Source organism: Rattus norvegicus, chromosome 10 (genome assembly GCF_036323735.1).
Source record: "Rattus norvegicus strain BN/NHsdMcwi chromosome 10, GRCr8, whole genome shotgun sequence".
Classification (NCBI taxonomy): Eukaryota; Metazoa; Chordata; class Mammalia; order Rodentia; family Muridae; genus Rattus; species Rattus norvegicus.
The window spans coordinates 54,546,624-54,562,307 of record NC_086028.1 but is presented as its reverse complement, the minus strand read 5'-3'; the positions used below and the strand labels follow the sequence as shown (position 1 = coordinate 54,562,307).

At 50.3% G+C, this 15,684-nt stretch overlaps 2 protein-coding genes across 3 annotated transcripts; both read right to left on the bottom strand.

The window, feature by feature from the left end:
- Nucleotides 1-484: 484 nt before the first annotated feature.
- On the bottom strand, nucleotides 485-2,446 carry Rnf227 (ring finger protein 227). Its single transcript, NM_001126292.2, has 2 exons — nucleotides 1,930-2,446; nucleotides 485-1,829 (listed from the first exon to the last, which is right to left on the bottom strand). Exons 1-2 carry the CDS (start codon nucleotides 2,444-2,446, stop codon nucleotides 1,774-1,776), a joined length of 573 nt encoding a protein of 190 aa, NP_001119764.1. The 3' UTR covers nucleotides 485-1,773.
- Nucleotides 2,447-7,098: 4,652 nt separating this feature from the next.
- On the bottom strand, nucleotides 7,099-15,670 carry Kcnab3 (potassium voltage-gated channel subfamily A regulatory beta subunit 3). Of its 2 annotated transcripts, none has more exons than XM_039086719.2 (14): nucleotides 14,559-15,024; nucleotides 13,772-13,815; nucleotides 13,646-13,683; nucleotides 13,357-13,436; nucleotides 12,030-12,074; nucleotides 11,897-11,941; nucleotides 11,698-11,741; nucleotides 11,356-11,442; nucleotides 11,028-11,113; nucleotides 10,801-10,921; nucleotides 10,626-10,720; nucleotides 10,402-10,522; nucleotides 10,152-10,240; nucleotides 7,099-9,915 (listed from the first exon to the last, which is right to left on the bottom strand). In XM_039086719.2, the coding sequence occupies exons 1-14, from the start codon at nucleotides 14,756-14,758 to the stop codon at nucleotides 9,838-9,840; spliced, it is 1,173 nt and encodes a 390-aa protein (XP_038942647.1). In that variant the 5' UTR covers nucleotides 14,759-15,024; the 3' UTR covers nucleotides 7,099-9,837. The 2 variants fall into 2 exon arrangements, with proteins under 2 accessions (XP_038942647.1, NP_113840.1); NM_031652.2 differs by lacking the exon at nucleotides 14,559-15,024 and adding an exon at nucleotides 15,050-15,670 and having other exon boundaries at nucleotides 9,326-9,915.
- Nucleotides 15,671-15,684: the final 14 nt, after the last annotated feature.

Here is a 15,684-nt window from a genome sequence, read left to right as displayed (position 1 = left end):
AGCCCTGGCTATCCTGGAACTTACTCTGTAGCCAAGACTGGCCTCAACTCAGAGATCTTCCTACCTCTGCCTCCCAAGTTCGAGGATTAAAGTGTATGCCACCACCACCACCCCGCTAATAATTCCCTATTTTGTGAGTTTTCTGCATTTTTCTCTCTTGAATCATTCACCAAAATAAGACCTTTTTCCAGTATCAACCCCACAATGAGCTCAGTGCGCAGAGCTGGTGAGCAGTAGGACCCCCGAGGTCACAATGGCAGAGCAGAGCTGAACACAGCAGAGAGGGGGCAGGCTGCCTGACAGGAGGGATGCCCAGCACTGAAAACCAGCTTCCCCCACAGTCAGTAGAGGTCACTACAGCACCACAGGTTCAATTATGGAGCAAAGAGCATATTTTGTTTTAAAGAACTGAGATGAGTGTGGTGTCACTAAACTGCTGGGCAAAACTTGGTCTTATAACTGTCAGTAACAGTCTTTCACAGGCTGAGTGAGTCCAGACGCTTTATTCTTGAGACTATTACATTAAAAATAAATTCAGCAAACATTTTTTAATACATATACATTAACACTGCTATTGGCTCTGGAGATAGTCATTTGAAGTTTACACTCTAGAAATACTCAAGAGGACAGGAAAAGGACAAAACAGTTTTAAAATGGAGGTTTATACCTTCTAACTGGATACATTATTATTTGTCAATAAAAACAAGATCTTGAAGACCTCTGAAAACTGAGGTCTACTGCAAATTCACATTTTTAGCTCAAAGCTTTTCTTCTCAAAAGAATGTCACTTTGGAACTTTAAAGCAATGTGTCATTAGTGTTTTAAATGTTTCACCTACAGATGATGATGACATCTCATAGTGACTAAGATCTAAACCAGTGTTTCTTAACTTTCATACATGCACCTGAGAGTCTAAAAAATATCAGGGAATGTGGACTGGGGTCCTGAAATTCTGCATTTCTAGCAAGCTGTGAGACCAACCAACACTGCTGGTCTTGATAAGACTACAGTAAGATATTTACAGGACTTTAAAAATATAACTAACTACATATAGTAAACAATGTCCCATTATGGGACACATTTAAATTATGTGAGCATCCTCCCCCCCCCCAAGTATTGCTACACAGTCAGTACAGATAACAAAGGGCTAGATTTTGCTTCCTTTATCAAATGGTCCACCCATCCCTGATAGGCCTTAATTAAGGCCTCCTGTAAATGTCCCTTGGATGTTTTCATGCCTGCCCTACCAGGCTGAAGGGAGATTGTGTACGCAAGACTTCCAATCATAAGCGGGGAGGCAACCAGAAATTTCTGGAACAAGGAACCAAGAGTGGGAAGATGGCATGCCAGCAAACACACATAACCAGATAAGTGAGATTGACACGGCATAAAAATTAGCTTATCCCTTGTCCTGCCCCCCCCCCTTTTCCCCAAAGTAAACATTTCCCACCACAGACTACTGCTAAAATGGGATCTGTTGCTTACACTACAGCCTCTGAACAAACGCCACATTTTTTCTCTTCCCACATTATGGTAGGCTTTGTTTCTGTTATCCCTTGGCCACTCCATCCTGAAAATGTAATGCTGGCACAGTCTAGGAGCCTTCGCCGCTCACAATTCACACTGCCTAGGGTACTTTCTGTTCAGCTCCATCTCCGTCACGCGCGTATCAATTCCAGTATCAGTGTAGTCTTGACATCAACCCTTTGTATCAGAGCACGCCTGAAGAAGATGCTGCTCCCACCTGCTTTCTGCCACAGCTCCCGGGTTCGGTCACAGCGTACAACGCGTCATGTGGGCAATGTCCTTGACCTCTGGACAGTAGAGCACTGGAGAAAAGAAGAAGGGTTAGTGGCAACAGGGGGATGCAACCTGACCCAGCATTCTTCAGCGCGAGATACCCAGTATCCTCCCTACACGGTCCCTCACCATTGCTAGGCAACGGACGCCGCAAGCGGCGCGCGGGCGCCAGGACCCTGTCCAAAATTCGGCGAAGCGCGCGCCAACCGGCACTTGAAGGTCCCGCCCCCATCTCGCTCTCCTGTTCCCCGTCGTCGTCCTCTCCATCCTCTCCGCTTTCTTTGGCCGGGCTCCCCATCGGGTCTCCTTCACACTCAGCCTGGGCTTCTTCCTCCAGCCGTGACCACAAGTCAGGATCTAGCGCGATCTCCGTGATGCCGCCGCGCGGGAGCGGGGAAGGCGCGCGGCAGAACGGGCACGTGACAACACGGCGCAGGCGCACCACACGCGCGGCCGTGCGGCTGCCGTCTCCCCGCGCTGCCAGCTCGCGCAGGCAAGCGGTGCACAACGTGTGGCCGCAGCGGGCGCGCGCCGTGCCAGGCAGGCGGCGGGGAGCGCGGGCCCCGAGGTTGTAGGGTCGGAAGCAGATGTTGCAGTCCAGCTCACCCAGCTCGGGAAGAGAGGGCACTCTCATCAGGAGCTGCATCGTGGTCGCCGTGGCTCGAGGACTTCGATCCCGCGGTGGCTAGGACACAGAACAAACGAGCCCACTTTGGGCCAGGGCTGGGGCCTGGGGCCCGCGCCGCCGCCTCTGTTCCCTTTTAATAATGAGGACCCGCCCACGAGGCGTCACGCACAGATCGGCCGCTCCCTTTCGAGGCACGCGTTGGGGAGGCGGAGGCGCGAGGCTGGGCATACGAGTGGGGGTGCAGCGGGGTGAATGCCCAAGACAATGCCAGAATTGCCAGTATGGCGGACTCCTTACCCGCAGGTAAACACCAACGCTGTCACTTAAACCTATCTGGTGCAGATGCCCAGGCCTCCTCTTGTACACACAGTCACTGGCACAAGTCTCTAAGGCCCTCTTAGCATATTTGTCACATGTTCATACTCTTTCACAACCACCCCCCACACATACACACGCAAACATGTTTACTGTTGGTTCTGCCCGGTTTTAATTGAGCTGCTGGATGTTTGGATTGTGCCCAGCCATAATTTACTCTGCCCTCATTTCTCCTTTTTATACAAGACTTTTTAGGTTCTTTGGAAGGCTGGGTCCCCAAAATTCCGCCCCCTTCCGAGAGTTTGAGTTCAGCTAACATCTCAGCCCAAGGAGGGACTTAGATTCCAGGAGCACAGCCTTAGGAATGCTGGGAATCTTTTCCTTCCGGAGTATCCGGAGTATCCTGGCTAGGACACCCACACAGTATGATGGTAGACACGAAGCAGCCCTGCATGACTTCTGACTCAGGGGTCTGACTTCTCTCTCCCACTGGTAAACAGGACGTGGTACTCACAACCCACATTCCCTCATGGTGTAGCGCCCACACCCAAGCTGCCTCCTCGTCCTCTCGTACCCAGGTTCAGTGGCGGAGGATAATAACACAGGCTTGGCATAGCTGGCTCGAGTACAAATCCTAGTTGTGACACCACAGGCAAGTTACTTAGTTTCTCTGCGCCTTGATTTCCTCATCTACAGAGTGTAGATAATAATAGTAAGGATTGAAGAGCTTGTGTTTGGAAGGTGCCTTAAATGATGCCTGGTACCCAGTAAACATCAGATAAGCAATGGTTATTTTCATCCTTATCATCCCTGGCTCCAAGCTGGTTTTGTGTTCACTTTAACTTCTCCGTACCAGTATTTTCCAACCGTCTCCTGGTTAATATGAGATGGGTTTCTCTACATGTATAGCATTAACTGGCTCCTCACAGGTAAGACAGAGCTGCTTTTGGTTTTCAACATTAGAGTTTTTTGTTTGTTTGTTTGTTTGTTTGTTTGTTTGTTTTCGGAGCTGGGGACTGAACCCAGGGCCTTGCGCATGCTAGGCAAGCGCTCTACCACTGAGCTAAATCCCCAACCCAACATTAGAGTTTTTAAAACTTTGTTTTGTTTTGGGGACAGTCTCACTATGTAACCCTGGCTGATCTGAAACTGTGTGCAGCTCTGGATGACTTCAAACTCACAAGAAATCTGCCTGCTCTGCCTCCTGAGTGCTGGGATTAAAGGCATTTGTTACCACGCCTAACAGCAGTAATCTTTTGCCCAGTCTAATTTGGGATTCGATATGTAGCCGAGGCTGGTCTCAGATCCTGGCAGTCCTCCTACCTCAGCTTCCAGGGCACTGGGATTATGGCTTCTGGAAAGTTATCTTTTTGGTGTGATTTACCTAAGCTTTATTTTGTTTTTAGTGATAAATGTTTGGGGGGTCTGTGTGGGTGTGTGCACATAAGTGCAGGAAACCCCCGGAGTCCAAATAGCTGTCCCATCTCCTGAAGCTGGAGTTGCATGTGGTTGTGAACGACCCAGTATGGGTTCTGGCCACAAAGCTGGGTCCTCTGTAAGAGCAGTAAGGACTGGGAGGGCCTCATGTAACTCAGGCTGGCTTGGAGCTCTATACGTTCCAAGTGACCTTGGACTTCTGATCTCTCTTGTTCTGCCTCTCAAGTGCTGGGACTACAAGTGTGTGCCTTCAAGTCCAGCTTTAGATCTGAGTCTTTTCTAGACTCCGTGGGCACCTGGACATGCCTGGCATACACACACATGCGCATAAAGCAAGCTTCAACTGATGGCAAGTCTTAATCTTTGTTTTTGTGTGCGTGTGCATGCACGTGGGTTCTTGTGTGTGGTTCATGCTATGGCACATGTGTGAAAATCAGAGGATAACCTCAGGAGTCCTCACCTTCTCCTTGTTTGGCCTTTCCTGTTGTTGCTAGTGGCTGTTTGTTGTTTGTGAGGCTGAGTCTTACTACAGTCTTGACTGGCCTCAAACTCAGAGATCCGCTTGCCTCTACCTCAGAGTGCTAGGGTTAAAAGCGTGCACCATCATGCCCAGCCCCATGTCCAACCTGGCTTAGGTCAGGGTTTCTCAGACTTGTATGCCAGGACATCTGGTCCACAGGCTTCTGGGATTCCGTGGATTCTCCTGTATCCACCTCCCACCTCGTAGGAGACCGTGATTACAGACACACATATCGGCACACTCAGCTTATGTGAGGTCTGTGGGTTCCGACTTAGGTTCTCACACTTACATTCAAGCGCTTTACAGGTGAGCCATCCCCCAACCCAAGTCTGATTCATCGAAGGTGGAATCAAACAATACAGTGAGCCCAAGGTGCTCCACAGCCAAGTCTAAGCTCACTTACAGCTTCCTGTCATGGGCTCCACAGCCTTTATGGCCAAGAACCTGAACTGGTGATCTCCCTTTTCCAACCAGAATTCCTTCCATTTTTTCCTCTTTCCCTTCCTTGGCTTGCTCCATAACCCTGAGTGATACCTCCCTTCTCTCCTCCTTCATGTGGCTGTATCCCCTCCCCTTCTCTCCCCTCCCCTCCCGTTATTGACCCTTCCCCAAGCCCAGGCCATTTTGTCCCTTGAATAACCAATCTCCCTACTTATCTCTACCTCTTTCTCACGCTCCTGATCCAAGCTGTTGTCATCTCTTGCCTCCCTGTGATTCACAAACTCCCAGTTCATTCACAAACACACTGGTCTACAGCCTCCCCCCCCACGCCCTCCACGTTATTTACAGAGAGTTCTCCAAACCTCAAACCAGTCACGTTCTGTCACCACTTCCACTCTCTCCTGTTTAAAATCTTTCGATGTATCGAGTGTGGAACGGTGCCCATATCCTTTGCTACTTCTCCCAGCCCACTACACTAGGTTTGGTGGCACAGAGTGCAATCCCAGCACTTAGGAGGCTGAGACAGAATGGTTGAATTTGATGACACCCTGGACTAACACAGTGAGACTCTGTTTTCAATCAAACAAAAAGAGTGGACTTCCCTGTCTCTGCCGTGGAGGATGACTTTATGACCAGCCTTGACCAATGATAGCAAAAGGCAGGGATCGTGTGTTCGTGTTCTGGAGCCTCGACCTCCACAGCAGTGTACATCTGCCTGCCGAAAGTGCTGGAAGGCTGCCCTGAGACCACCACAGAAAGAAGGAGGGTTAGTCAGACCCAAGAACTGGAGGTGAGTGCTACTGCCTGACATCCTAGTGAAGAGATCTGGAATAGTCCTGCTCAGTTTACCTGCTCAGTGAATACAGACCCAGAGGCCAAGTGAAAGGGCAGAGTGACTTCCCGCCAACCCACAGGAGGATGAAAAAAAGTCTTGTTATGCATTTGGTTTTATTTTAAATTATGTCTCTGTGTATATCTATTTGTCGTATGTGTGTGTGTGTGTGTGTGTATACACATGTGCATAGAGGTGCCTGCCTGCTGGAGGGTGTCAGATGTCCCCCGGGGTTGGAGTTTGGGGGTGAGCTGCCTGAGGACCCTTGGAAGGGAACGGTGTCCCTTGCAAGCACAGCGTGCACCTTTACTGCTCAGTCATTTTTCCAGCCCTCTTCCCCCTCAATTTCATTTTTAACCAAAATAGAAACTATCCTGTTATCTTTAGGACGAGGATAATATTCTGAACCACCCAGATGGTCTTGTGGGCCCTGACCTCAGTGTGTCAGGCTCTCTTTGCTCCTTGGACACTCTGGCTTTGGAGACTTTGGGGTTCTATTATGGTTTGGATCTTAAATGTCCCCTAAAGCCATGTGTTGATGGCTTTGGTCCCAGGTGATACTTTGGAGAGGGAATAGAACTGTTAGGATTTAGATTAAAGGGCTTGTGAAGGGTATGTTGAGAACTCAGCCCCTTCCTCTCTGCTTCTCAGCTGCCATAGATTGAGCAGTTTATTCCACTGTGATAATCTGCCACAGGCTCAAAAGCAAATGGGCCAAGCCACCGGGTGCCGAAACCTAGAAATTCATGAGCCGGAGAAAACTTTCCTCTCTATTTGTCACAGCAACAGAAAGCTGTCTAACACTACTTGGCTCCTTTCTGCTGCCAGGTCCCTGCGTGCAACCCTCCCCTCACACTCTTCCTTTTAACACCTACTCCATCTGCTCTGGGGGCAGCCTCACCATGGCCTGAACTCACTCTAGTTAGTACCATGGGCTTCCCTCTGGACATTGGGCAACAGAAGTTTATACTAGAACAGTGACCATGTGGTTGTCTCTCCGAGCAACAAACTACATGAAGGTCATCCCATAGCCCCATGCCACACCGTTGAGTGACTCAATGCCCAGATGCTCACTGAACTCATGAAGTGGGTGAGAAGTAATGGCAAAAGTCTATACACAAAGGAGGTGTGACAACAAAGGAAGGTTCTCTTTACAAGGTACGTCCAAACCACCTCTGGAGGCAATCCTAAGAGGAGGTTTTAAAGGGTATTGAACAGAAGCAGGGATAAACAAATAAGAAATAAATAAAAATGTGTTGAGCTCTGGGGGAGGCAGCATTAGAGGAAGCGCATTGCTCTCCAAGGGAACTATTTAAGGCGAATACTATTTTGAATTGATAAATCCTTGTGTGTTTGTCACAGAAGAACTAATCATAGCTTAGTCATGTCTTGCTTCTTTGGATCCTCCTCGGTCTTCAAGAATGAGTGGGAGATTAGAGGGGTGGCTGTGAGCACTCATTAGTCTGCGGATGGTTGCTGAGCCAGTCGGTGAGCAGCAGGCTGCTCAGTGGCTCTCTTGGAACTTCGTTCTATGCTGCACTCCTGTCAGGATCAAGGCAGGATGAGAAGGGTAGGAGGGAGCCGCTGAGGTCATATTTCAGGGCGGCAGACTTCTCCTTTGCTTTGTGATCACTGCAGGTTGTAACTTCCCACCTGCTTGCTTCCTTTCCTCCAAGAAACAGAGTGTGTAAATAGCGGCAGGACCTGAAGAGCCCATTGGGCTCTCCTCCCCTGCCGACTTCCTACCTGGCTTTTCACTGGTTTCCCTCACAAATTGTGGCTCTTCCCCTCTCTCTGTATCCTCTCCAGAGAATCTTTTTTTTTTTTTTTTTGGTTCTTTTTTTTCGGAGCTGGGGACCGAACCCAGGGCCTTGCGCTTCCTACGTAAGCGCTCTACCACTGAGCTAAATCCCCAGCCCCCAGAGAAACAGGTCTTACAATTCCACTCTATCACATCACAGAACCGCAACCCCAGTGACCTTTCCTATCTAGCCACAACAAAATGGCTTCATTTCTGGGTCCCTGTAGGTATGAGACAGGGAAAGGAGAACTATGAGACAAGAAGTGTGGCAGATAAAGTGTGTGCACATGTGTGCATGCGTACTTGCTTGTGAGAGCAGTTAAGAGTACTGGCTGCTTCTGAGAAGGGCCCAAGTTTGTTTCCCAGCATGTACACAGTGACTCACAGTCATCTATAACCCAGGTTCCAGGGGATCTGACTTCCTCTCTTGTAGGCACAGGCATACCTGTGATGCACATGCAGGCAGAAGGCTCATACACACAAAACCTTAAAAGACAGAAAGGGTGAGGTGGGGCGGTGGTGGAGAAGTTGCTCAATTGCTGCTCTTGGGTTCAATACCCAGCATCCACAGAACAGTTCGCAACTGTTTGCAACTCCAGTCCTTGGGGATCCAACACCCTCTTTCTGGCCTCTGTTACCATTAGGATACAAGCGGTGCGTAAACTAAACACACAGACAAAATACGTAAAAATGAAAGGGGGGGAGGGTGGGTGAACAAGATGGCTAAAGGGATCACGGTGATTGCTGCCAACCATGACAGCCTGAGTTTTGATCCCCAGAACCCACCTAGTGGAAGGAGAGAACCAAATGATGTCCTCTGACCTCCAAAAAGCACCGCGGCACGTGCGCCCATACACATACACAAAACGAAAATTCAGAATGTAATGCACAAATGGTGGAGAGTGTTAGCTGCATCTTCCATTAGGAAGAAAAGAAGGGGTCAATGAAACTAAGGTTCATCACTAGTTTCAAAAGAAAGGACGATGACCTGAGCCCGGGGGTACCTGGTCCTAAGATCCTTCAAGAGAACCATAACCAAGGGTGGGGTGCCTGAGCCACTCACATGAACGGAGGGAGAACCAGGGCTGAGGGCTTTCTAACAAAGAGGAGGCAGTGCTGAGTGAGCCGGTGCCCCTAAGGCCCCACCCCCACCCCTGCAGTTTCAGAGGATGTCGTGAGGATCAAGCTGAGATTTTATTTACAGTTCCCTGGAAAGTCTTACAGCAGAGAGGCCATCTTTATTGCTTTAGGTTTACGGTCAGGAAGACGACTTAAGTCCTCTGCTGCTACATACTAAATCCAGTTCGAGCCCAAGCTTTTCCCCAGACCCTTTACAACCCGGTGGCCCAAAGGGTGTCAGTAAACCCTCCAAAGCACTCTGTTTTCTAAGGGCCACCTTGCCATTTCTACAAGACAGCCATTACATTTCTTCCTGCCTTTGTCAACATTTGTCTTCCCTAACTTTATCCTCTCGTGTGACCCTCCTTCTAGATTTAAGTCCTCCACCTCCAGGAAGGCAGAAGGCAGTAGTCTCCTTTCCAAAGACTATAATTTACTTTCTGCCAGGGCCAGCCTGGCTTCTATTGGACAAATACTACAAAGCCCCCTTCCCAGTGTAGGTTCTTGCCCCCTTGATGACATTTCAAGGCCCATTTTTGAGATGCTTTCAATGTTTCTTTTAGCTGCTCCATGTTTTCTAGGTTTCAGCAACAGGGGGAAGAAATGAGCAGAGCGGTGCGAGACCAAATGGCGGAGAGAAGGCTCATGCCCTGGATTAGCGAGAAGGCCTAGCCCTAGGAAACAGCAGGGGCGTAGAGGGTGGGCGGGAGATCTACTTTCCCTCTCCTGCCCGGTGCCCCACGGTGAAAGGATATGGCTTTGTTCATGCGAATCGCTACTCGAAGCCGGGACTCGTTGGTGGGCGGGGCTACCCTGATTCTGCCGCGGCGCTGCGTGGGAGCAGGGTTTGGTTGGTGGGGATCCAGAGCTGATTGCAGGATGCAGGAAAGTGGTTTTCCAAAGGGTGCAATCACTCCGCGTTGGGTTCCCGCGCCCACAACGGACTATTTCTTGGAATGCGATTTGTTCCCCAAGAGCGCATCTATTTCCATCACCGTTTGCGGCGTCAGCTGACCCAGCACCTTGAGAATGGGCAATAGAGAGGGCAGTTTTCCCGGGTCACCGAGTAAGGAAATGATGAAGGCCAAAGTGGGACCAGCTGAGAAAGAGCCTCAGCTGTTTGACAGCTTGGCCCGTCTCCCTGGACTTTCCTTTGCAAATGACAATTCTGCACGAAGGTCGGTCATTCAGTCCCTTCAGGGTTAGACAGCATTGAAAAGGGAGAAAAAAGAATTCCGTTTCTGAATCTCCAACTCACCTGTAGGGAGCCCAGATGTTCCATCAGCTGCTCTGCACTGGACACCCCCAGTAAAACTGAGCTGACACCTTCGCTTCGGAGACACCAGGCTGGGACCAGAGGAGAGAGAGAAAAAAAGAAAAGGACCCCTGATGGATCAATGTGGGCACCCAGACTCCAGAAGTGTCTGAAGAGGGTCCTCCCCAAGAACAAACTAGCCTAGAGAGAGGTTTAGGAAGTCACAAGAGGCAGGTCCCCTGCAGGGTCTCACCTATAGCAAGTTGGGCCACGGTGCAGCCTAGCTGGTGAGCGATGGGGAGAAGGTCCGTCACTCTGGCTTGTTGCTTCTTGCCATCTTCACTTTGCACTTTTTCTTTGAGCCACTGGTAGCCCTGGAAGTCAATGAGAATCAGCAAAGAGCCCTCCCTACCCTCTTTTTGACCATACATCGGCCTAGCTAGCCCAGCCCTGCCTCCCTGAACAACCAAGTCTGACCTTGACAGTGGCCTTGCAAGCATCTGGAACTTGCCCATCGTACTTGCTAGTAATGAGGCTGCACGCCAGGGGAGACCAAGTGACTGAGCCAACACCTAAGAGCAAGAGGATCTGGTGTGGAACAGGGACATATGTCATGGGAGAGGCAGGAAAGTGGGGACGAGGGTCTGCACACCAATTTTGTGGTAGAGCTCAGGCAGCTGCATCTCCACCTTCTCCCTCTGAAAGAAGTGGTTCTCCGCTTGTTCACACACAGGAGGGATCAGATTGAACTGTCTGGCCATGGAGTAGGCCTCCTGGGTTGGTGTGCAAAGGAGACAGGGGTCAGAGCAATCCTTCGTTTTCTCCATTCTCAGTCCAGTGAGGTGGGACTGGTCATGAGGAAAGGTCAAAGTCACATACCATGATTTCTGCAGCACTCCACCTGGATGTCCCCCAGTATAGGGCCAGGCCCTGGTTGATGACATAGGTCATGGCTCTTACAATCTCTAGGTGCACAAGAGAGAAAAAGCCTTGATGTCTGATCCATGGGTTCCTAGACTCCAGATCCATTGCACCTAGACTCTGTCCACCACAACAAGACTTCAGGCAGTCATGTTTACTCTTCACCCTCGGATCTGAGCCTCTGCTATTGGGGGATGTGTGGGTGGGGGAAGCTTGGCTTCTTGCTGCACATTTGAGACAGTGCCCGGTATGGAAGGGCTGCCAGGTTTGGGGTGTTGGCTCTTACCCTCCATAGGACTGCTGGGGTCTGAACGATTGGCAAATACTATGTCAACGTATTCCAGTTGGAGGCGGTCCAGGGATCCTTGCAAGCCTGGGGGGTGGGGGAGGGAAAGGAAGGTAAATACTACCTTCAGTAAAGACATCAGACCAAGCGCTTACCTAGGAAGCGCAAGGCCCTGGGTTCGGTCCCCAGCTCCAAAAAAAAGAACCAAAAAAAAAAAAAAAAAAAAGACATCAGACCATATTCCCTTGACATGGTCAACTTAAATCTTTCCCTTCAGGAAAATTCCCAGCTCCTCTGGCCTCCATGGCTACCCACCTCAGGTTCCCGGGCACCGACTCTCACCTTCAATGATGTGTTTGCGACTCAAGCCTCGCTCAGTTTCTGCCCTGTAGGAAAAGGCTCCGTCAAGGAGGGGGGCTTATCTGGAGCTATGAAAAACTGGGATGGCATGAATCCTTACCCGCAGGTGTGGAACAGCAAACCCCCCACTCCTATCCCATATTCCACATATCCTTTGAAAGGCTTCGCCCCAATTACTTACTGTCCTCCCCAAAAAATCTTGGTGGTGATAACATAGCTTGATCTCCTGGAAAAAGCAAAACGGTATTTCCAGCAGGAAAATGCTATCCGGTTGGTCATGTTTCTGGTACCTCCCTCCCCCCAAACAGTCTCACCTCCAACCTTTGCTCTTGAGGATGTTGCCTAGGGTTCTTTCAGCCCTGAAATAAAGACAATATAAGGCACTCGACTCCGCCAAGATAGACTAGGTTCCTCCTCTTCTCCCACTTTGTCCTCTCTAGTAGAGAGAAGAGTGGGGGAACGGGAGCCACTTTGGAGTCTCAGCTTTACCTTGGACAAAGGCGAGGGGGGGGTCCTAGAGCTAGGAGTGTATAATTTTTATTCATTCACCTATGTTGTATAGCGACTATATACCAAGCCCTATTGTGGGTGCTTAAGGGGTAGACTATAACAAGGCAAGAGAAACAGACTGGGTTGTTCCTCTCCTTCTGCCTCTGTAAAATTCCAGCCATCCTCCTAAGCCCAGCTCTGGTTCTGCCTGTGACTGCCAGTTTGTGGGGAGTCCTCTCATCAGCTTCCACAGTGTTGCTCACACAAGTCCCCTCTCTTCTGGCCTCCCACTTTTAGAAACAAGATCTCACTTTGTAGCCCAGGTTGGCCTCAAACTCTCAGTCCTCCTCCCTTGCCCTTCCAGTGCTGGAGCTGTAGGTGTGTGCCACCAAGCCCTGCCCGTGTAGTTCCGTTACACACAATCATGGATGGCTGTGACAAGTCCGAAATTATGGAAACACTATATAATGCTGGATCTTTCGTATGTCCCTTGTTTGTATAATCACGTAAGACTCTACATTTCGCAAGCTTATGTTGACTTCTTCCCTGAAGCAGTGCATGCATTTTGCTGGCCTCCATGAAGGATCTCGAGAAGACAGGTTCTGTGGAGGTTGCCATGGAAGGCTCTGAGTTGATCAGCAAATATAGTCGTATGAAGCAGACATTTACTCAATGTCAGAAGGTAGTACTGAGTGTCGTGGGTGCTCACTGCTTATGGCCAATTCTGGGCAGTTGGGTAAAGGCTTCTTGGAGAAGCTGACACTGAGCTAAGTCTTGAAGAAGAATGTTTATCAAATAAAGAGGCAGAGTAAGCCATGCAGATTTTGGCTACTTCCAGTGTAAAGCCATAGGCATATGATGTGACGTGCTGTGTTTAAAAATACAGCGTTGTAATCTTCAGGATAAACTTGTTGGTTTTATTTTAATGTGACTGCACAGTAATGGCTACTGACCTCTAATCCAGAGAGGAAAGTGTTGTGGGAACTACAACTCCCATAATACATAGGGTGTCTACTAGCCTGAAAAGTTGGAACTTTATTGTTCCCAGAATTCCCTGGCTTTTTTTTTTTTTAAAAGAGGGAAACAAGAATCCCTGATGTTCTCTCAACCTGCCTTCCAAATATAACTTTACTCTTTCACCCCAGTTCTTACTTTCCTGCTGCGTACACTTCAGCGGTGTCAAACAGGTTTACACCGTGCTCATAGGCTACTGTCAGGAGATCTTCTGCTGTCTAGGGAGGTGAGAAAAGTTGAAGATGAAGGACTGCCCTTAGTTACTTCCCTGCCTACATCTTAACCCACAGCACTGCAGCCCTGGTCCCCACATTTTCTCTCCTTTGCCCATCAGGTCCTTTACTCCACTCCCATGCGTATCTAAACCCACTTCTTATCCCCTCACCACAACCACCTGGGCCCTCTTTCTAGATCCCATCACATATACCTCATCTGAGATCTGAGAGCCAAATGTGACCCAGGTTCCTGCAAGAGAGAATTCAGACCTGTGAGAATTGTGGGAGACAGGTCATGAAATAATGCCCCTTTTCCCTTAGCTTCTATTCTAACTCACCGAGGCCAAGACAGGACACCCGGAGTCCAGACTTTCCTAGGTTCCTGCAGGATACAGAAGCAGCAGGAGAGGATGAAGCCTCCACTGGGGACTTGGATTATCAGTCCCCAGCTCCTGTCCTTCCAAGCCCTCAAGGGTCTCAGTCCAAGAGACCAGACCCAATGGGCTGATGGTATGGACAGTGCTATCCCATAGCAGAGGCCCTAGGAACGTTGTTGAAAGAATGAGTAAACAAAGAGGACTGACCCTCGAGAGCCACTGTTCAGTGCCTCCTTCCCCTCTGCCCTCTGATTTGACTTTCTTCTGGGTGAGGTCCTGCCTGCCTGTGTCTGAGTCATCTCTGGGATGTGTGGAGTAGTGGGATTTGAAAACTGGCTGGTTGTGGTGAGTTTGAGAACAGCCCCTCAGTTAAGGAACGCCACACTGAAGCGTGACAGTGAACAGTAAACCAACTCAGGCACCTTCAGGAGGCTCAGTAAAGGCAGATGTGGGGGTGGGGAGGATTTGACGGGAAAGTCTAGCTCTCTCTCTCTTCCTCTCTTCACTGACTTCTGAAATTCAACTAGAAAGCCTCCTTCTCTTTCTAAGTTACAGGTTAAACAGTCCTACTTCCAATCAGGGCTGCTACAGGGAGAGGACTGGATATTTCAGAGGACAAAGGTGGGTCACATTAATGACTCATTCCCAAGCAAAAGTGGTCCCCACTCCCCTTCTGAGAGTCTCTGCCCGGCAGTCCTCTGAGTTAAAGTAAAATTCCCGCAACCCTTCCCGCCAACTCTTGTCTTACAGCATGAGGGTGAAAGATGTGGTCCATCCTTCCAAATGTCCCTTCCCTCTCTCATGCCTTGATCTTACTCTGGAAAGGTTGAGGGAGACCGGCCTCGGGACTGGTGGGGGCAATATCTGGGTCAGGCGCCCCAACCGGCCAGAGTGAGATGCTGTTTCCCTCCCTCCTCTCCCCAGGACGCCAACCCAAGGACACTCCATTGGAGGGGGTGGGGGGAAAGCAGCCTGGAGATCCAGGCGTTCCCCTCTCTTTTACGGGTAAGGATGACAACTCAGGGGCATCGTTTAGGTATGACAGAACTCTGTCAACCTTGGTAAACTTGATTTCAAAGTTGGGGGAACTAACTAGCACTAAGAGAGTGTCAGTGAGAGAGAAGAGGGGGAGTGAACCAGACCTTTAAGCTAAGTTTGAAGGGTTCTAGGCAGCTAACCCAGAAAACCTCAGGGTCCCAAAAGAGGAGCGAATGGATAGGCTGCCCGGCCACTCCATACCTGTATTTCATGCCAGTGCCTCGGCCGGTGCTCTCTCGAAGGGCCCCAGCAGGTGCTGGGGGTCGGGGGACCACTGCAGTCCGTGACTTGGAGCCCAATCCTCCACCCCCCGGAGGGTTCCCATGCCCTCCGCCCACTGGCCCTCCATTACCGCCTCCAGGACCCGGCCGGGGTCCACAGAGACGGTCCTCACTGCTCCGGCTGCGAAGGTTCTGCTCGGTACACGCGATAGACACCTGCATGCCGGATGGCCAGGGCGGGGGAGGGGGCTCCGAGGGAGCGGGAGGAGGGAGCGGGGAAGTTGAGGGCAGACACCGGTGGGGTAGTAGAGCGATCCCTGGGAGAGTGGGAAGGCAGAGGAGGCTGCAGCTAGAGCCGCCAAACGGGATCGGGCCCGCGGGGGCGGGCTGTTGGAGGTCGCGGGTTTTGCGGCGGGAAAGGAAAACCGTGGGGTCGCCCGGAGTGGTGGATATTCAGGTGCTGGGGGCTGTGATGAAGGGAGTAGGAGGATAAACGGGTAAGGATAAAGAAAAGTCGAGGACGGTCTTCCAGGATAGCTACCCAGGAACAAGGGGTAGCAAAAGACCGGTGCCACTTCAGCTGGAACCGCTGCGGGACCGCTGTGCTCCCAGCCG